The sequence below is a fragment of the Trichomycterus rosablanca genome, chromosome 15, assembly GCF_030014385.1.
Source record: "Trichomycterus rosablanca isolate fTriRos1 chromosome 15, fTriRos1.hap1, whole genome shotgun sequence".
NCBI classification, from domain to species: Eukaryota; Metazoa; Chordata; class Actinopteri; order Siluriformes; family Trichomycteridae; genus Trichomycterus; species Trichomycterus rosablanca.
In genome coordinates, this window is record NC_086002.1 from 16,415,408 (window position 1) to 16,436,695 (window position 21,288).

The window sequence follows — 21,288 nt, forward strand, 5'->3', positions numbered from 1 at the left end:
CCGGGCACTTGTCCCATAAATATGGCATCAGTAGGGGCGGACGATGACGCGGCTGCTGTAGTGTGTAGGGACGAGCTTAGTAATTTATGACGATAAAGTTATTGTCACTGGTTTGAGTTAGTTCTTGAGATTTCGCGGTGGGTCAGATTTATTGGGCGAAAGGCAGGACAAACAGACACACACCCACAAAGGGCAGTTTGTGGTAGCTCATACTGGCCTGACTGCATGCCATTGAACTTATGGGAGAAAACTTGAGCACCCAGAGGAAACCCACATGGGCACAGGAAGAACTCCACACAGAAACCTGGCCACCCAGCCAGGGAATCGAACCCATGCCCTTCTTGCCATGAGGCAGCAGCGCTACCCACTGTACCACCCTATAATTCAGTTCTTATTGTTAAAATAAAATGTTTATTTAAATGTTAATTATTTTTTATTATTTGTTAATGTTTCCTCTTCCTATAATTATTTACTGCACACAGTGTATACAGTCATGTAAAAAAGTTATGACACCCCATGAGAGCCTTGGTCTTTTTGAACATATTTAAACATGTCTACAAACTCAAGTTGTAAAATGTAATGAACAAAAATGGAAATTTATAGTGAGGAAAAAGTTAGGACACCCTATGCCCTAATAGCTGGTATTTCCCCCTTTGACTGAAATAATCTCAATTAGACGTTTTCTATAACCATCTACCAGTCTCTGACATTGACTGGGAGAAAGTTTTTTCCACTCCTCTTCTGTTCTTGTGCTCAAATTCTGTGTTTGGTTTGTGTCAAACATGTCTTCTGTTACTGTGCCCAAATAATTCAGCTTTGGATTCATCTGTCCAAAGCACATTGTTCCAAAACTCCTGGCCTTTGTCTAGGTGTTCTCTGGCAAACTTTAGTCTTGCCCTGATGTTTTTGACAGCAAGGGTTTCCTTGCACACCTCCCATGAAAATCAAACTTGTGCAGTGTATTTGTGATGGTAGATGCATGTACCTTGCTATCAGCTGTGGCAAGAGCTACCTGTAGGTCCCGTGATGACATTGTAGGATTATTGGAGATTTCTTTACGCATCTTGCAGTCTGCTCCTAGGCTGAACTTGCTAGGATGGCCTGACCTGGCCATGTTGGCAGTTGTTTTAAATGTTCACCACATGTAAATTATTTTCCGGACAGTGGAATGGCTAATTTCTAATTGTTTTGAGTTCTTTTTAAATCCCTTCCCAGACTCATATGCATCTACAACCTTCTTTCTGAAGACTTCAGAGAGCTCTTTACCATGGTGATAACACTTACTGCAACAATCAAGAACAAACCAAACTAATGTCTGAGGTTTAAATAAAACTGCTATGTCCTCTAACAATAGTCTAATAATTGCAGCTGATGTGGTGCACCGGATTCTAATTTTAGACATTTTAAGTAGTAATAAATGTGGGGGTGTCCTAACTTTTTCCTCACAATAAATTTCCATTTTTGTTCATTACATTTTACAACATTTTTTGTTTAGTTATATAAGCTCCATCTCTCAAATGTCTATATTTTTAAATATGTTTAAAAAGACAAAGGTTTCATGGGGTGTCCTAACTTTTTCACATGACTGTATGTACACTCCTCACAGCTAGTTGCATGTCTAGTTTTGTAATCAGGGAACCATCATTTTTATAAAATGCCATAAAATATGAAGGAATATTCCAAACTTTGCTTTTACACCATGATAGGATGCCTTTAATGATGCCTTTATTTGTTATATATACAGGTGTACAGTACAATGAAATTCTTCTTTTGCATATCACAGCTTGTCTGGAAGCTAGAATCAGAGCACAAGGGTCAGCCATTGTATGGTGCCCCTGGAGCCAAATGGTTCAGGGCCTTGCTCAGGAACCCAACAGTGGCTGCATGGCGACCTTTCAGTTAATAGCCCAAAGCTCTACCCAATAGGCTTCCACTGTCCCAGCTCATCAGTACACATCAGTACCACAACAATTCAAGGATTAATATATAGTATTTTTATTAGCTGAAATAATAATCATTGGTAACTGGTAAACGTTGCAGCCCAAAATTTCATCCAGTGGGCTTTGCAATCTTTAAAAAAAAAACAACAACAAAAGAATTTGGATAGGCCCGCAGGGTTCTGGAACAGTTCTATGGAGTGACAAGTCAAAACTGTTTGGTCATGTGGATCAGCGGTATATTAGGTACAAGAAAGGCAAGGCCTGACCACAAAAATATGATGATGTGGGGAAGTTTTACTGCTTCAGGAATTGTCAATCCTAATTGTGACTGACATCATGAATTTACAGAAATACCAAGCAATTTGAGGAGAAATGTGATTCCAACCAAAGCTTGGTTAAGGAAACAGTGCTGAAATACTCTTTCTCACTCTCCAGATTTAAATCCCTTAGAAAATCTTTGGTGTTCTTAAAAAACTGTTGCAGCACAAAAGCCTTATGGCTTATAACCACGCAAGCTTGAAGTATTTGCACAAGATGAATGGGAAAAAAATTACATGTAGGAGGTGTCAGAGGCTTGTAAGCACTTACCGAAATTGCTTATTAAAGGTTATTAAAGTAAAAGGCAGTTCCACCAAGTACTGAGACTGGGGATTGAACAATAGTGCACTTGAATATTTGTCAAAAGCTTTTCATTTATACATTTTTTATTAAAAATAAATATTAAAAACACAGATTAAAGATTTTACTTAATTTGTTGATGTCTAATACATCAACACTGAAAAATTTCAATCAGTATTTAGACCCAACCATACTACCAAAACCACATTAATTAGGGTAGTTAATGATTTATTGTCCTCTGATAATGGATGCATCTCTTTTCTTGTTCTATTAGATCTTAGTGCAGCTTTTAATACTATCGATCATAAAATTTTACTGGATAGGCTAGAAAATACAGTAGGTGTTAAAGGACTCGCACTCTCTTGGTTTAAATCCTATTTAACTGACCGCTCTCAATTTGCCTATGTAAATAATAAATGCTCGGAAACTACAAAAGTTAAAAAAAAAGCTGTGTATATCAGCCAAACCAAATGATACTAACATAATCAGTAAGATTAAAGATTGTGTAAACAACGTAAAAAACTGGATGTCGTGTAACTTTCTTTTACTTAATTCAGATAAAACAGAGGTATTACTTGTTGGATCTAAGGCTGTGAGAGACAAGTTGTCAAACCTGATGCTAAACCTAAACACTTTCTCTGTTACTCCCAGCTCAGATGTAAAGAACTTGGGTGTTACAGTAGACTCAGATGCACATGTTAATAATATTACTAAAGTTGCTTTCTTTCATTTGCGTAATATCTCTAAAATAAGAAATGTACTATCTGTAAATGATGCTGAAAAACTGATCCATGCGTTTATAACTTCTCGGTTAGATTATTGTAATGCTTTTCTAACTGGATGCTCTGGTAGATCCATAAACAAACTCCAGTTGGTTCAAAATGCAGCAGCTCGAGTGCTAACCAAAACTAGAAAGTTTGATCATATTAGTCTTCTTCTATCATCTCTACACTGGCTGCCAGTTAAATTCCGCATTGATTACAAAATACTTTTACTAACTTATAAAGCACAACATGGCCTGGCTCCACAGTATCTGAGTGAACTTATTAATCACTTAAACCCAGCACGTTTACTTCGTTCACAAGATGCAGGGTTGCTTATAGTTCCTAGATTTAAAAAGATCACAGCTGGTGGAGGAGCATTTTCTTACAAAGCTCCACAACTTTGGAATAATCTCCCTGTCTCTGTCAGGGACTCGGACACAGTCTCAATGTTCAAGTCTAGATTGAAAACATATTTATTTACTCAGGCTTTTGATTAGTCTTTTTAAACTAAACAAGCAAACTTAGTTATGCTGTAATAATTAGGGCTGGAGTCTAAAGCTACTCTCTGTAAAACTGACATTGTGCTCTTAACGATTTCACATTGTAACTACATCTTCTGTTGTTTTACCCCAAGGTGGTTCTGACGGAAACCTGTTCACCCTCTCGAGGTTAAAGACTGCAAGTCGAGACTGCTGTGCCAACAATGCTGCTTCTACTAGATGGGATGGGTACCTGGTATGTTTGCACCAAATTGTCCAGAACTTACAACGGACTTTATCACAGACTGGACTGAGTAATGAAAAACAATTATATTTTTGCTAGTTACAACTTTCAGTTCAATTTAATTTTGTGTTTGTATGATTTGTGTAAATTCTATTTATTTAAAGTATCCTCCAGGCCACCCAAAGAGGATGGGTCCCTGCTGAGTCTGTTTCCTCTCAAGGTTTCTTCCTGTCATTTTAAGGGAGTTTTTCCTTGCCACTGTTGCCCTTGCTCAACAGGGTTTGTTGTCTGTTGGTCCTGGATTCTGTAAAGTTGCTTTGAGACAATGTCCATTGTAAAAAGCGCTAGATAAATAAATTTGACTTGACTTAATACTGGGTCATTCCACCGAATCGGTGCCATTTCTGTCCCCAGGACATTATTATAATTGAGCAAAGTGTCCTGCACATTGATCTAATTGCACATTTAGGATATCTAATTAAAAACATAAATAAAAACTCCCTAGAACCCTAAAAAAATAGTTTTTTGTCCCCACTCTCTAACATGACACTTTACGATAAAATATGATTAGGAAAATCTTTAAGAAATCCTTTTTTTCCCTGCATTGTTTGGTGACTCCATCTGTTTTTAATATTTATTTTACATATGTTTTAGTCATGTCCCCAGGTTTTACTCAATCCTGTTACCCTAACATATTCATCCATATTAAAAATTTGGAAATATTCTAGAAGTCACATTTTCAACATAAATTTACATTATATGTATCTACTGAAGGCGACGGAAGATTAAAAGTAAGTTCTCTCCTTTTGCCTGTGTATGTTTGATAATATTGTAACTCTGACTAAAAAGATTAATCTCAACGTACATTCCTGTTATCTCAACTTTTCTTAGACGTTATTTGTTTATTTTAAAAATAAAAAAAATGTGATAAATCACTAGGCTGTGCCAAGTGTTTTCATGTTTTAAGCTTTAACTCCATGCTGCTGTATTTCATGTATTTAGTAATTCTGTCAGTCCTGTTATTGAAATTGACTGATACACATTCTGAGTAGTTAAGTATGTGTGTTTCTAGATTCAGTGTTGAACAAAGATAAAAAAGAAGTTTGGTTTAATCGAGTTACTAAACGCAAACGACACCCATTTGGTGGAATGACCATACTACATTTCCCGTAATGCACTTGTCTTTGTACTTCCGCTCCAGCAGTTTGTAAACACAGCGAAAGAAGATATGGAGGCGACAAGAGATCTCACCTAAATACTTAACCATTTTAGATATCCAACTCGCATACAGTAAATGTCAGACATGCCGTGATAATCTGTAACACTTGGGTGTTCTCTGGATATTTGATTGTAAAGACAGAGATTGTTTTTGTGTTTTATTTCTTGTAAGAATCGAGTGTTTTGTAGCTAGCTTGTGTGACTCGGTGTATCAAAACTAGCCTGATAAAAACTGCAGTGATCAGACAGAAGTAGAGCGGATTAGTCTGTGTTTTTGACCCGTTTATAATCAGAATTGTACTTTTGGTAATAATTTGAAGCAGCCCGATGGGGAACTGTCTTTCCTCCCAGGGTGCAGATGACTTGTCCCTGCTAAACGAGTCAGAAGGGGCGAGTCTGCCTGGAGAGCCTCCTCCTCCATACCAGGTAAAAATAAACCCAATATTCAATGTCCATTTGCACACATTTACAACTTTATCATCCAGGTTTTTTCTTTTTCTGAAATGTGTGAAGAGGTATTTTTTATATTTTCACTTTTCTTCATGCCTCAAGCTTGTTTGGAACCCTAAGGTCATGTGTGAATTGCAGTTTTCGAGCCAGCGTTCAGTCCTTGGTACCAAACTCAAGTCCAACCCAGAAACATGAGCCTGGAATTTACTTTAAATGAGCTCAGGATGGAAAATGCACTCTGTGAAAAAGAAGCCAAGAATAAAAGTGTGATTGGTCAGATGTGTCAGATCACTATTTGTTTTAAATTAAAATGTTCGGATAAGCCTTTAAAATGATTTTACAAAATTATCACTCTAGAAAACATCATCATGGTCTTTCAAAAATTACACAAAATCCCTCATATCTATGTGATTTTAGCTCCACCACATTGTGATTGCCATTTCATAAGTAGCCACAAGTTTTGAGCTACTGGCTTTTTAGTTTCTTTCTCTAGTTCAGACCAACATGTCAATAGATTGCTCATAAGTATAGGTATAGAGAGTAAATCAGAAAATCTAGAGAACTATTTTAATTTATGCTGTCCTGATTACAAACAGATTTTCTAGAAAAAATGTACACATTTTCCTATTTAGTCTAACTACATGTTTTACACTGTTAGTTTGAATATGTATAAATAATTTTTTTTTTTTTACTAATTCTACCACCACTTTATTTTCGACATAGTCTCGGTGGGTTCGGTTTTGCCCAAATTACTGGATGCAGTGCAGTAACACATCCTGGACAGGATGTCAGTCCATTCCGGGGACCCATCCTCCCCCACCAGACACAGCCAATTATGTCTGGATGTACAGGGGTTGGACAAAATAACTGAAACACCTGGTTTTAGACCACAATAATTCATTAGTATGGTGTAGGGCCTCCTTTTGCGGCCAATACAGCGTCAATTCGTCTTGGAAATGACATATACAAGTCCTGCACAGTGGTCAGAGGGATTTTAAGCCATTCTTCTTGCAGGATAGTGGCCAGGTCACTACGTGATGCTGGTGGAGGAAAACGTTTCCTGACTCGCTTCTCCAAAACACCCCAAAGTGGCTCAATAATATTTAGATCTGGTGACTGTGCAGGCCATGGGAGATGTTCAACTTCACTTTCATGTTCATCAAACCAATCTTTCACCAGTCTTGCTGTGTGTATTGGTGCATTGTCATCCTGATACACGGCACCGCCATTGGATGCACATGGTCCTCCAGAATGGTTCGGTAGTCCTTGGCAGTGGCGCGCCCATCTGGCACAAGTATTGGGCCAAGGGAATGCCATGATATGGCAGCCCAAACCATCACTGATCCACCCCCATGCTTCACTCTGGGCATGCAACAGTCTGGGTGGTACGCTTCTTTGGGGCTTCTCCACACCGTAACTCTCCCGGATGTGGGGAAAACAGTAAAGGTGGACTCATCAGAGAACAATACATGTTTCACATTGTCCACAGCCCAAGATTTGCGCTCCTTGCACCACTGAAACCGACGTTTGGCATTGGCATGAGTGACCAAAGGTTTGGCTATAGCAGCCCGGCCGTGTATTTTGACCCTGTGGAGCTCCCGACGGACAGTTCTGGTGGAAACAGGAGAGTTGAGGTGCACATTTAATTCTGCCGTGATTTGGGCAGCCGTGGTTTTATGTTTTTTGGATACAATCCGGGTTAGCACCCGAACATCCCTTTCAGACAGCTTCCTCTTGCGTCCACAGTTAATCCTGTTGGATGTGGTTTGTCCTTCTTGGTGGTATGCTGACATTACCCTGGATACCGTGGCTCTTGATACATCACAAAGACTTGCTGTCTTGGTCACAGATGCGCCAGCAAGACGTGCACCAACAATTTGTCCTCTTTTGAACTCTGGCATGTCACCCATAATGTTGTGTGCATTGCAATATTTTGAGCAAAACTGTGCTCTTACCCTGCTAATTGAACCTTCACACTCTGCTCTTACTGGTGCAATGTGCAATTAATGAAGATTGGCCACCAGACTGGTCCAATTTAGCCATGAAACCTCCCACACTAAAATGACAGGTGTTTCAGTTATTTTGTCCAACCCCTGTAACACTACTGGGGATTCAAATCCTAGATCCCATTGGTAAAAAACTCTACCTTATGGAAACTGTTAATGTGCATCAGCCCAGGTTCTGGACTGCTTTGCTTGGGGGGGCAGTAAAACCTAATGAGGGGGCATGTTGATAGTCATGTTTTTGAAGCCAGAAATATATTCAAGGCTTGATTTGTGCATGAATGATGACAGCCAAGCTATTGATACTGGCTTAAAGTGATGTATGAGGTAAAGAAATAAAAATGCATGTTTTCGAACTTAAACTTAAAACCCAATGATTAAAAAATACATGTTGATTATGTAAATGGAGAAAAAAGATTATCTAATTGTATTTCATTTTAATACGCCCCCTTAATTAAATTGCCATTAGTTCATTAGCCTAACCGCTAACGGCTAATAAAATAATTTAAGCAACACCTATGTAAGAGGTAAGTAACATTAAAGCAACGAAAAACCACAGTTAAGCAAATATTACCATGTGGAAGTCAGTTTAAACTCAGAAGAGTGTTTACCAGTATACCTGCCTCTCGCTCACACTAACAGAACATATACTGCCGAACTGAACTGTTTGGGGCAGTCTGCCGATTTTTATATGACTCAAAGAGCCAATCAGGAATAAGCAAGGAAATATCTTCACACTGTAAAACAAAATGCATTTTTGTGATTGGTTCAGAGATAATTTTAAAAATAGCCGTTGCTTGCATTGTGCTTGGGGGGGCAAAGACACAATTTGGGGGGGCAATGCCCCCCTCAGCCCCCCCCTAGCGCCGGCCCTAATGTGCATGCAGATGTGTAAAAAGAAACTAGTTTAGTTGCTGGGTTTTTAGATTTTATAATCAAGCTACATGTCGAGGAACTATATTTAGGAACTATAAGTAACCCTGCATCTTGTAACAAAGTGAGCATGCTGGGCTGTAGTGCTCAATAAGTTCACTCAGATACAGACCATGTTGTGCTTTATAAGTTAGTAAAAGTATTTTGTAGTCAATGTGGAATTTAACTGGCAGCCAGTGTAGAGATGATAGAACAAGACTAATATGATCAAACTTTCTAGTTCTGGTTAGCACTCGAGCTGCTGCATTTTGAACCAACTGGAGTTTGTTTATGAATCTACCAGAGCATCCAGTTAGAAGAGCATTACAATAATCTAACCGAGCATCATTTACAAAATATTTACAGTATATTTCTTATTTTAGAGATATTAGGCAAATAAGAGAAAGCAACTCTAGTAATATTATTAGTGTGTGCATCAAAGGAGAGATCTGAGTCTATTGTGACACCCAAGTTTTTTACATCTGAGCTGGGAGTAACAGAGAAAGTGTTTGGGTTTAGCATCAGGTTAGACAGCTTGTCTCTCACAGCCTTAGATCCCACAAGTAATACCTCTGTTTTATCTGAATTAAGTAAAAGAAAGTTACACAACATCCAGTTTTTTATGTCGTTTACACAATCTTCAATCTTACTGATTGTGTTAGTGTCATTGGGTTTGGCTGATATATACAGCTGAGTGTCATCTGCATAGCAGTGAAAATTGATTCCGTGTTTATGAATAATTTCTTCTAATGGAAGCATATATAGTGTAAATAATAGAGGTCCCAATACCGACCCCTGTGGAACACCATATTTTACTTTTGTAGTTTCAGAGAATTTATTATTTGCATAGACAAATTGAGAGCGGTCAGTTAAATAGGATTTAAACCAAGAGAGTGCGAGTCCTTTAACACCTACTGTATTTTCTAGCCTATCCAGTAAAATTTTATGATCGACTGTATCAAACGCTGCACTAAGATCTGATAGATAGATAGATAGATAGATAGATAGATAGATAGATAGATAGATAGATAGATAGATAGATAGATAGATAGATAGATAGATAGATAGATAACTTTATTAATCCCAGAGGGAAAGTCAGTTATTACAGCAGCTCCAGTACATTAAAGCTAAATGTATTAAAGTACAGAGAATAAAAGTACAAAAGTTTAAAAGTACAAGAATTAAGTACACAAGTAATGTTGTACACACTATGTAGTTGAATAAATAGAATAAAAAATAGTAGTATAGAAGTATCCTGGCATTAAATATTCAGATGAGATATGTAATGTGATATACTAAGCTGTAGTAGTGTTAAATAACAACAGATATGTAGTATAGTCTTTATGAACAGAATGCTAGTACCTGCTCTTTGGGTCTGTCCTGAAAGTGGTTTAGTGTTCGATGATCTCCCGAACTAGTGAATTGTTGTACAGCGAGATCGCTGCTGGTATAAACGATCTCCTGTACCGTTCCTTGTTACAGCGGAGCTGGATGAGTCTGTTGCTGAAAGTGCTCCGCTGTCTGACTAACAGGTCATGAAGGGGGTGTGATGGGTTGTCAAGTATGGTAGTGAGTTTATTCAGTGACCTCCTTACAACCACCAACTCGAAACTATCCAGTGAGCAGCCCAAAACTGAGCCAGCCTTCCTAATAGAACAAGAAAAGAGACACATCCGTTATCAGAGGACTTTAATAAATCATTAACTACCCTAATTAATTCGGTTTCGATAGTATGGTTGGGTCTAAATCCTGATTGAAATTTTTCATGAATACTGTTTCCATGTAAATAAGAACAAAACTGTTTAGAAACTAGTTTTTTTTTTTAGAATTCTGGAGACAAAAGGAAGGTTTGAAATTGGCCTATAACACTGGATCACAGAAAAAAAAATTTTGTCTGCTACTTGGAGTGTTTCATGTGTCCTATACTAAATGAAGTGTGCAGAGTTCAAATCTGTAGACGAATTTTGCCTATGACGTCGGTTTCTGAAGTTATACTCGGTATCATTGGTTATTCAAACAGACACGAGAAACTGTTTTTGTATCTGTTATACAGCCACTGTGCATAACTAAATTGTGGTTCAAAACTGCTAGAGATTACAAAAACTGCTTCACATTAACAAACGTGTAACTGAAAAGTTCACGTGAGTCTTTATGCAATGCACAATTGCACATGCAGTGTTCAAAAGTGCTTCAGGCTTTTGCGCTTGTGAGTGTCTGTTGTTGACCACTGCAGAAACCAGCAGTAGTCGCCCATTATGTTGGGGTTGAAGTGACCTTGATATCTTTTTTCCATGGTGGCAATATCCTGGTGGAATCGTTCCCCGTGTTCATCACTCACATCACCCAAATTTGAAGGGAAAAAATCCATATGAGAATGTAAGAAATGAATTTTGAGTGACATTCGGCAGCCGAGTTGCTGATACGCTGCTAACATGTTGCTCACAAGTTCAGCATGGTTGTCAGCCCGATGGTTGCCAAGAAAGTTTTGCACAACTAGCACAAATGCATCCCAAGCGGCGAGTTCAAGCGTGTTCAGTTTGGATCTGAATGTGTCATCGCGCATTATTTCACGGATTTCAGGACCAACAAAAATTCCTGCTTTTAGTTTGGCATTCGTTTTGGTTTTTCCAAACTTATCCTTCAGATACTGAAAACCATTTCCATTACGATCCATAGCCACGACAAAGTTTTTCATTAGGCCGAGCTTAATGTGAAGTGATGGAAGGTACACTTTCAGTGGATCAACGAGTGATGCATGTTGCACATTGTATCGGCCAACAGTGTGATCAACTCTGGTTGGCCCCTGTTTCACTTTGTAATGATTGCTGTCATCACGACTGTTCCATAGGCACAGAAAGCACATGTGTTTTGTGTACCCCAGCTGTAGACCCAACAGGAGTGCCACGACCTTCAGATCACCGCAAATGTTCCAGCTATGATTTGAATAGTTGATCAGCTTCAAAATGTGTTCCATTGAGTCGTATGTCTCTTTCATTCCCGCAGCATAAGCAATAGGAACAGAAGGCTTTTCGTTGCCATTGTGCAGCAATACAGCTTTCAGGCTAGCTTTGCCAGAATCTATAAATAATCTCCACTGCTCAGGTACATAGTCGCAATCTAGCTTCAGCATTAGGCCATTCACGTCAGTACAGAAACAAATGTCATTTTCCAGCTTGTAATATGATGCTAATTTTGCATGACGATCACGAAAGTGTGAAGTTGTGGTACCTTTTTGTAGTAAATTCCATTCCTGTAATCTGAAAGCTAACAATTCAGATTTCTCTTTTGATAAAGACAGGTCTCTCACTAGATCATCTAAATCAGATTGGCTCAGCAAGTGAGGCTTACCATGTTCAGATTCTGGATCATAACATGCGTCAGGAGCAACATCATCCTCATGATCTCCATCAGAACTGTCATTTTCAGAAGCACAAGATGCAGGTGGAATTGGCACTGTATTCTCAGCGTCATGTGGCACTGGCTTCAGAGCAGACTCACAATCAGGATAAACAATTTTTGACTTGTTCTTCTTTGAAAATCCAGCAACATTAGTCATGCAGAAATAGCAGTCCGAGTGATGATCTTTCGGTTCCTGCCAAATCATAGGCACAGCAAACGGCATTGCCTTTCTCTTGCCATTGAGCCACTGTGTGAGACCAGCGTTGCACACAGTGCAGCAGATGTGAGGTGCCCAGCTTTTGTCTTGATGTCCAACTTTACACCCGAAATAATACTTGTAAGCGATCATCACTCTCTTCGTCAGGTTTTTGCGCTGATCGCATAGGGTGTATTTACCACAAATGTAGCAAAAATTGTCTGGATGGTTAACACAGCTCCTCCTACTCATCTTTAGGCTTAAGCAGACATACTAGCAATATAAGAAAACAATATTGTCAACTAGCTATAAGCTTGCACTTGGCTCATCTCGCATTATCAACTGCTGACATCAGCTCGCCGACCTGCTCAGACGTGCCCAGACGCTGTAGAAACACGCTGCTGCCAGGATGTGTTACAAACGAGGCGCTGGCAGGCATGATGCAGGTAATGGTGCAGCAATTACAATGTTGCCAAGCTGCAGAACATGGACAAATCTACCAAGCTGTCACCAAACTGCATTTGGCCTGTAACTTAAAATCTCGACGTCCTGCGCGAATTTTGACTGCAGATTCGGAATCAGCGCACTCGATTTCATGTAAATAGCATGTTTTATTCCAAGTAGCAAAATCTTTGTTTTCCTGTAATTAGACAGAATGTGTGGATCAAGATTTGTTTTTTTAATCAGGTGTTTGAACAGCACATTTGAACAATTTGGGTACATACCCAAGGCTAAGGGATGCATTTATTAAAGTAAGCAGGGGCTCAACCATGGCAGGGAGTAAATCTTTAAGTTAACGAGTTGGAACAGGGTCGAGTAAACATGACAATGACTTTGATGATTTAATCAATTCAGATAGTTCATTTTGGGAGATTGGATTAAAGGAATTTAGTTGGATTACCTTGTTGGATAAGTCACTATTATCACCCATGCTGCTCAAAGTTAATTGATACTTTACATTGCCAAGTGACACACACTGACTTTGAAGTCGTATTTTTTCTATCTTATCATTAAAGAATTTTAAAAAATCATTGCTGGTACAGTCGTACAGTACAGTCCTCTCTATTAAGAAGAAATAATATGAAGATTTAGCTTTTATAAGTGCATTTTTATACTCGGTTAGAGCATCTTTCCATGCGATTTTATATGCTTCCAGTGTAGTGTGCCGCCGCTTGCGTTTTAATTTTCGCGCTGCTTGTTTTAGCTCACCACGTGTGGTCATTGTACCATGGAGCAAGCTTTTTCTCCCTAATCACTTTAGTTTTAACTGGGGCTACACTGTCTAATGTTGTGTGGAATACTGACTAAGTGTTGAGTTGCTTGATCTAGATCTTTAGGCTCTGATGGTGATATAGTTGGTAATTCTGGTAGGCAGTTTATGAATGCTGCTGCAGTTGCAGACGTTATAGTACGCTTAGATTTTAAACAATGTAGTTGCTGTATATTATTAGATAGGAACACTTCATATATTAGTAGGGAGTGATCAGAAAGCAAGTCATTCTATGATAGAACTACCAGGTTGTCTATGTTTATACCATAAATTAGTATTAAGTTTAAGGTATGTTTACAGCGGTGAGCGGGTCCTGTTACATTTTGGGTAATACCTATAGATTCTAAAATAGAATCAAAAGCAATTTTAAGCGAATCAGACTTATTCTCATAATGAATATTAAAGTCTCCAACAATTAAAGCCTTTTTAGTTGATAAGACTAATTTAGAAAGAAAATCTGCAAATTTGTAAAGAAATTCTGAATAAGGACCAGGGGGTCGATAAATAGTAACTAGTTTAAACAACCTAGTTTTATCAAATGAATATTTATTGACTATGTCGGCTATAAGAACTTCAAATGAGTTAGTTATACGAGTTGATTTTACAGTAAGACCTATGTCTTTATCATAAATTGTGGCCACACCTCCTCCACGACCACTAAGACGTGGCTTATGTTCATAACTGTACATAAGCTGCTTCATTTAAACCTAGATACTCACCCGGTCAGCCCAGGTCTCGGTTAAACAAAGTGCACTAAGACCGTTATCTGTGATGATCTCATTTACAATTACAGTTTTACACGCAAATGATCTAATGTTTACTAGTCCTAATTTTAGTTTAACTTTACTATTGTTTGTATGCTGCTCATTTAGATTCATTTTAATTAAGTTATTATGATGTACTTTTTGATATTGTTTTCGCTTACAACTGCCACGGTAAACAGACACAGTCTCAATGGTTTGGGACCTAAGGATTTCAGGTGATGTCTAATGGCAACTCGCAGACAGTTGGTTTAGCCTGTTTGTCTGCTGCTGCTTGGTCTTGGCTCTGGATAGTCATTTACCACTGTCTGCCGCTACACTAACGCGGTGGTAAAGCCTGTCACCTATGCTGCAAGAAATGCGAGCAGCACCCTCTTGCGAGGGGTGGACACCATCCTGCATCAAAAGACCAGGCCTTCCCTCAAAAGTGGACCAGTTATCTACAAAAGCAATGTTGTTTTCTGAGCACCATTTAGACATCCAGCAATTCAGCGACAATAACCTGCTATAGGTTTCGCCACTGGGCCGAATCGGTAAGGGGCCAGAGCATACTACTGCCTCGGACATCGATCTAGCTAACTCACACACCTCTTTAACATTACTCTTTGTTACCTCAGACTGCCGCAAACGAACATCATTAGTGCCAACGTGGATAACAATCTTAGAGAATCTACGATTAGCATTTGCCAGCACTTTCAGATTTGCTCTGATGTCAGGCGCCCTGGCCATACAGTTGACTATGGTCACTGGTGTCTCTATAGGGGTTGCAAAGCGCACGTGTCGGAGCTGGGAGTCTCAACATGTATATTGACATTTAATGCAAAAATGTGTTATATTTACATGCCGAACTTTCACAGAGGTTTTATGGAGTACGGTGTAGGCTAGGTCCCACCGGTGGCCAAAATTTGCCCCTGAGTTATTATTTTTACATCACATGGTTGGGGTTAAAGTATTAGATTTTATTTAGGACTTCACAGAAGTTTAATAACCATGCACATGTGTGTGTTCTGCAGGAACGGCCACAGGTGCCAGTGTACCACCCAACACCCAGTCAGTCTCGGCTTGCCACCCAGCTGACAGAGGAGGAGCAAATAAGAATTGCTCAGCGCATTGGCCTCATTCAGCACCTCCCACGTGGCATCTTTAACCCTGGCTCAGAACCCTCTGACAAGAAGATTAAAGAGTTAGTACCTACACAACACACAATGCTATTTCAGCAATAGTGAGGAACCCCAATCGACCTCCCTTTCTCAGGCACAGTTAGTTTTGCCTGTTGGACACCTGCTCAGAGACCTCACCGTAAACTAACCTTACATTTCAATTTATTACTGTATATGCATTGGGTTTTTTTCTCCAGGTTCTTTGATGATGTAGACTTAATCTCAGAACAACATTAAATTATAATACAGGGTGAGTGAAAAGTCGCAGGACACTCTTTTAATTCAGAAACGAAAGGGAAAATGACATCTGAATACCCCAGCAAGTAATGGGTGAGGGGGCTTATCTTTTAGGCTATGTCTGGAACATGGCCGCCATCTTTAATGCCGCCATATTGGATCAAGGGCAAGTTTTTCCAATGGGAAGGTGGTCATGTAGCATATCAAAGAAGACCAGAATATACAATGGGATCCAAACCCTAAATGCTCCGGTAGCGCCGAGGATTTAGGGTATGGTCGATGAAAATGGGTCCAATTACACGAGTGCCCCATATTCCACACCACACCATAACCTTCACATCACCTACGACTTTGGTGTCTGCCGTCCAGTGAGGGTTTTCCTCACTCCAGCGGTTGACCTCACCACTGACATAAAAATTGGCCTCGTCACTGAACAGAATGCCCTGTGCGAATGCGGGATCCCGTTGATGTTGGTCTTAACACCCAGGTGCAGAACTTGACACATCTATCAGGGTCATCCTCTGATAGTTTCTGCTGCAGCTGGATCTTGAAGGTGTGCCACTTATTGGTATGAAGAATCCGTACAAGGGATGACTGGCTGACACCACATTCTGCAGCGTGGACTTTTCGCAGAAGCTGCCAAAACCATTGTTGAGGTTTCTTTGTTGGCAGCGGTCTTTGGACGACCACTACGTGGCTTGTTGTCCACAGTCCCGGTTTCTCGGAATTTGTCTATGAGGGATGCAACAGTCCTGTGTGAAATTGGTGGTCTTTCTGGGTGCGGGTTGTTGAAGTCTGCGGCTATGATACCGCAGCTGCGTTCTCAGAATCACCTCAATCCTCTCTTCTTTCGTCAATTCCATCTTCAGTTACCTGTAACGAACAACAGAAGTTTTGAACTTTCTGTGTTGATAACTTTTGAACTTTTGCAGAGCAAATCTGATTGTGGCAATCGATTTCTAAGAAAATTCTGGTCTCCTTTGATATGCTACATGACCACCTTCCCATACTTGCCCTTGATCCAATATGGTGGCTTTCAAGATTTTCCGGACATAGCCTAAAAGATAGGCCCCCTCACCCATTACTTTTGCTGGGGTATTCAGATATGTCATTTTCCCTTTCGTTTATGAAATAAAAGAGTGTCCTGCGTCTTTTTACCCTGTAGATATCTTTTCTTAGTGGAAGAGATGGTTTGGGGTTGAATGTAGGTGAGCTTGGATGCGGTTTATGGTCTTTGTGTATGAATCCACTTCTAAGGCTGTGATTAACATACAGTGACTGGCTAAATATGTCATGTGACTTTCTGTTCATAGTGTTGTGTAATCGAGCCAGGTTTCAGAAGGACTTTGTTTGAGCAAACACAATCATGCAGTGATAAATGCATCCAAGTCTTCAACCAAATGTAAAAAATTGCCTAAGAGAGGTTAATTGGATGGTGGCATTACTTATACTGTGTGGCGAAAAGTATGCACTTTTGGACATTCCGGTCCAAAACTTAAGAAACACCCCCACTATTTTAGAAAGACTTTTCACAGTATAGTTGAAGTGTGTCTGGGAATTTGTGTTTGTTTATTCAAAAGAACAAGAAGGCCTGGCTGACAATTTAAATAAATTCCAAAGGTGATTAATAGGATTGAGGTCAGAGCTCCAAACTTTCAGTTTAAATTATCTTAAAACTGCTCCACTGAAGCACCTGAACTAAATAATTAAAACACATGTCCACATACTCTTGGCAATGTAGTGTATATATTTTGAATGGAAAGTTACACATTTAAAGGTACTTAAAAGGACCTTGTGTGCTCTCTTCCCGCAGGTGTGTGATCTGCATGCTGGACTTTGAATATGGCGACCCAATCCGGTTCCTGCCCTGCATGCACATCTATCACGTGGTCTGTATCGACGCATGGCTGATGCGCTCATTCACCTGTCCCTCCTGCATGGAGCCTGTGGATGCTGCACTGCTGTCCTCCTACGAGACCAACTAAGGCCACTAACTGACACGAAGATACGCCAGCATGGCATATGAGTCAGTCGAATCAACAGAGGGTCACGTGCGGAATTAGCAGGGTGAGAGGTGTGTGTGTGTGTTAGCACAAGGAGAAGATGTGTTAAAAGATGTGTTAAATAGAAAAAAGTAGTTTATTTTTCTGAAGTTACGTAGGAAGATTGCAGGTTTACAGTAGCTGACCAGAATGATTGTAGGTCTCATTGTAATCCAGCTTGAGTTAAATGTTATTTTTTCCTTTTTTGGCCACTTTATTTCTAGCATACATTAGCCAGAAAGTGGCATCAGTCATTGATTGTTAATCTTAAAAGGATTCATGGGTGTTGGACTTTACAGCTGTAAATTCCTACTGAAGCACAGGCCTCTTTAATTACACGTAGAGCTCTTTAATTAGGGACAATTTGAGAGGAGAAATAACGTGCCATGACTGACATTTCAATCTTATATATACTGCACTCTTTACTCATGTAAGCTGCTTTGAATTTCTTGACATTAAGTTTTGTTTGTTTTTGTTTTAAATGGATATAGCGCTGCACAGTTTACGGTTTTGAACTCTTTAACATGATAAACACCCATTAGCCATTTGAAGAACAGGTTTAGCGAAAACATTTACACACTATATTAGCATTGTAACTTCACTCTAAAACTAGAGAGACAAGCTAAAGGAGAACACTGTACAAACTGTCTGACTAATTGGCAGGTTTTGGGATAAAGAATAAATCATGCTTATTATGTTTTAGCCAGGCTATTAATTAATGAGTTAATGTGAATGCTAAAAGCACTTTAACATGAAAGTCAGTATTAAACTATGTTTACGCATTTAACTATTTAAAGGCTGGACTTACATAGCTGTACAGTCTTATGACATTAGCGTTGTTGTGTGCTCCCTCCTGTGGCATCAAAACTAAAATTAATTACAATTTTTAGAGATAAAACTTTAAGTTGAGCTGTTTGGCCAGGTGTGACACCTTTTTCAGAATGTTGTATCAAGCATAGACTGACAGCACAGCCTTGGGCATCATTCTGCTGTGTATTAATTCAGTAGTTGTGTGGAGAATATTGAAGCACAACTAGTGCCGCAACAGCTTTGTCTGCAGGTGCCTTGCAACAACACATGTCTACCAGAGAGGGCAGCAAATCCCCATTTACATACTGAAGCTTTAGGACAATAAACCAGTGCGCTGTTTATCTGTTTATGTGACTTACAAGCTAGTTTTATAAATATGTAAAAAGTTGTTATGCTATGCTTCACTGCTTCTTTAAGAATAGATTTCTTACCAATTGTGTAGATCCAGATTACTGAAGTGCATGTTACCCAGCATTGCCAAAATCAAGATTTTTGGGTGTAAACACATTATTCTGTACATGCGTTTCAGGATAGGAAAAAATGGTTGGGATAGCATCAGACTTTTAGTCGAACATGAACTAAAGTGATAAAAAATGATCAATTTTACCAAATGTTTATGGTTTTTGTTATTGTAAAAGTGATATTAATGATCAGTTGTTTATTTTGGTTTTCCAACTACCTTTATATACATTTTAAAAAATGTATTAGTAAAAGGGTGGGGCTTCTGAGTAATTCGACACAACAACACACAATGTACCTTATCATCCAGGAAAGAAGACTTTTACAAGAAAATTGTAAAAACAAGAAAATTAAGCAGTGGTACAAAACACAAATAAACAAAATCATGTATTGTTTTCAGCTCCTGTTTTTGACCTATTGTGTCCTAAATTCTGACTGAATTTTAATTCTGCTAAAGAATGTTTTTTTGGCATATCACCACAAACTGTGCAGCGCAACAGTAAATGACTTGTTCCTTCTGTAGAAAATGCTGATATGTACTTAACATGTACTTTAAAAAGCCAATCTATTTAGCTTTTTAAGTCTATTTAGGAAATTATATTTTTGTGTTGTGGATTGTAAAAACAGATTCATATGCTGCTGTTCTCTGGGCTCCTGGGATAGAAGATTTTGTGATGATTTGATCCCTGATATCAGATCAGTGTAAAAGCAGGTCTTTAGTCCTGAACTGTTTCATGTTGTTTTTGCCTTCTGTATGATGTACTGCACATTCAGTCCGCTTTCAGTCTGAACCTGTAGGCTGTGTTAGTAGAAGTCTTTTGTGTTTTATATGTGATCCCTTTGTACACTGAGAGGTGAAATTATGTTACGTTGATAAAATCATGTTTGTGCACCTTCTCGAGTGTTTTTTTTTTTTTTTTTTTTTTGGCGATAATGCTTTAAAGTGACTCTGCTTTCCTTTTGTAATGTTCAAAAAAAAAAAAAATGTTAATCTGTTTCAGAAGGGTCAAATTATTGGCATGCATCAAGCAGAGAAAACATCTAAGGACATTGCTGAAACTACTAAATTCGGATTAAGAACTGTCCAACCCATTATTAAAAAGTGAAAAGATGGTGGGGAAACATCATCTTTGAGGAAGGGACGTGGTCGGAAAAAATCTTGAATGATCGTGAGCGGCGATCACTTAAACGTTTGGTGAAATCAAATGGTAGAAAAACTACAGTAGAACTCAGGGATATGTTTAATAGTGAACGTAAGAGCATTTCCACATGCACAATGCGAAGGGAACTCAAGGGATTGGTACTAAACAGCTGTGTAGCCTTAAGAAAACCACTTGTCAGTGAGGCTAACCTGCAAAAATGGCTTCAATTTGCTAGGGAGCATAAAGATTGGACTCTGGAGCAATGGAAGAAGGTCATGTGGTCTGATGAGTCCAGATTTACCCTGTTCCAGAGTGATGGGTGCATCAGGGTAAGAAGAGAGGCGGCTGAAGTGATGCACCCATCATGCCTAGTGCCTACTGTACAAGCCTGTGGGGGCAGTGCTATGATCTGGGGTTGCTGCAGTTGGTCAGGTCTAGGTTCAGCAACGCTATGTGCCCAAAGAATGAGGTCAGCTGACTACCTGAATATACTGAATGACCAGGTTATTCCATCAATGGATTTTTTCTTCCCTGATGGCACGGGCATATTCCAAGATGACAATGCCAGGATTCATCGGGCTCAAATTGTGAAAGAGTGGTTCAGGGAGCATGAGACATCATTTTCACACATGGATTGGCCACCACAGAGTCCAGACCTGAACCCCATTGAGAATCTTTGGGATGTGCTGGAGAAGACTTTGCGCAATACAAGATCTTGGGGAAAAATGTATGCAACTCTGGACAGAATTAAATGTTGTGACATTACAGAAGCTTGTGGAAACGATGCCACAGCAAATGCGTGCCGTAATCAAAGCTAAAGGCGGTCCAACGAAATATTAGAGTGTGTGACCTTTTTTTTGGCCGGGCAGTGTAGATCACAACACCCTGTTTATGTTGCTTAATTTTCATTTAAATAGGTTTAATATGTAGTAGCCAGTCAGTGTTATGAATGCGCTGATACCCACAAAGTAAGAAATGTGCAGTAGAAAAGGGTTTATTCAAACATCATGAGGTAGTTAAATTTCTGAAGATCAGGCACTCTGGTAAAACACTCAAGAGCATGCCGAGATCTTGAGCTCTCAAGAATCTCATCAGCCGACCAGGTACCTACACAGACACACAATTTACTTTGTGTCTGTAGGGGGAGGGACATTGGCGAAAACAGGGTTTCTAGGCGCCTGTAC

General features: G+C 39.3%; 1 protein-coding gene across 1 annotated transcript; it reads left to right on the forward strand.

Annotated features, from left to right (window-relative positions):
- Positions 1-5,265: 5,265 nt before the first annotated feature.
- On the forward strand, positions 5,266-19,858 carry rnf11a (ring finger protein 11a). Its single transcript, XM_063009671.1, has 3 exons — positions 5,266-5,689; positions 15,268-15,437; positions 17,465-19,858. Exons 1-3 carry the CDS (start codon positions 5,591-5,593, stop codon positions 17,634-17,636), a joined length of 441 nt encoding a protein of 146 aa, XP_062865741.1. The 5' UTR covers positions 5,266-5,590; the 3' UTR covers positions 17,637-19,858.
- The last annotated feature ends 1,430 nt before the right edge of the window (positions 19,859-21,288 follow it).

Excerpts from the sequence above, each read along its gene's own strand:
- rnf11a (XM_063009671.1), top strand. The coding sequence starts at position 5,591 with ATGGGGAACTGTCTTTCCTCCCAGGGTGCAGATGACTTGTCCCTGCTA. Across the intron at positions 5,690-15,267 it reads AGCCTCCTCCTCCATACCAG|GAACGGCCACAGGTGCCAGT; the intron begins GTAAAAATAAAC and ends TGTGTTCTGCAG. Across the intron at positions 15,438-17,464 it reads TCTGACAAGAAGATTAAAGA|GTGTGTGATCTGCATGCTGG; the intron begins GTTAGTACCTAC and ends CTCTTCCCGCAG.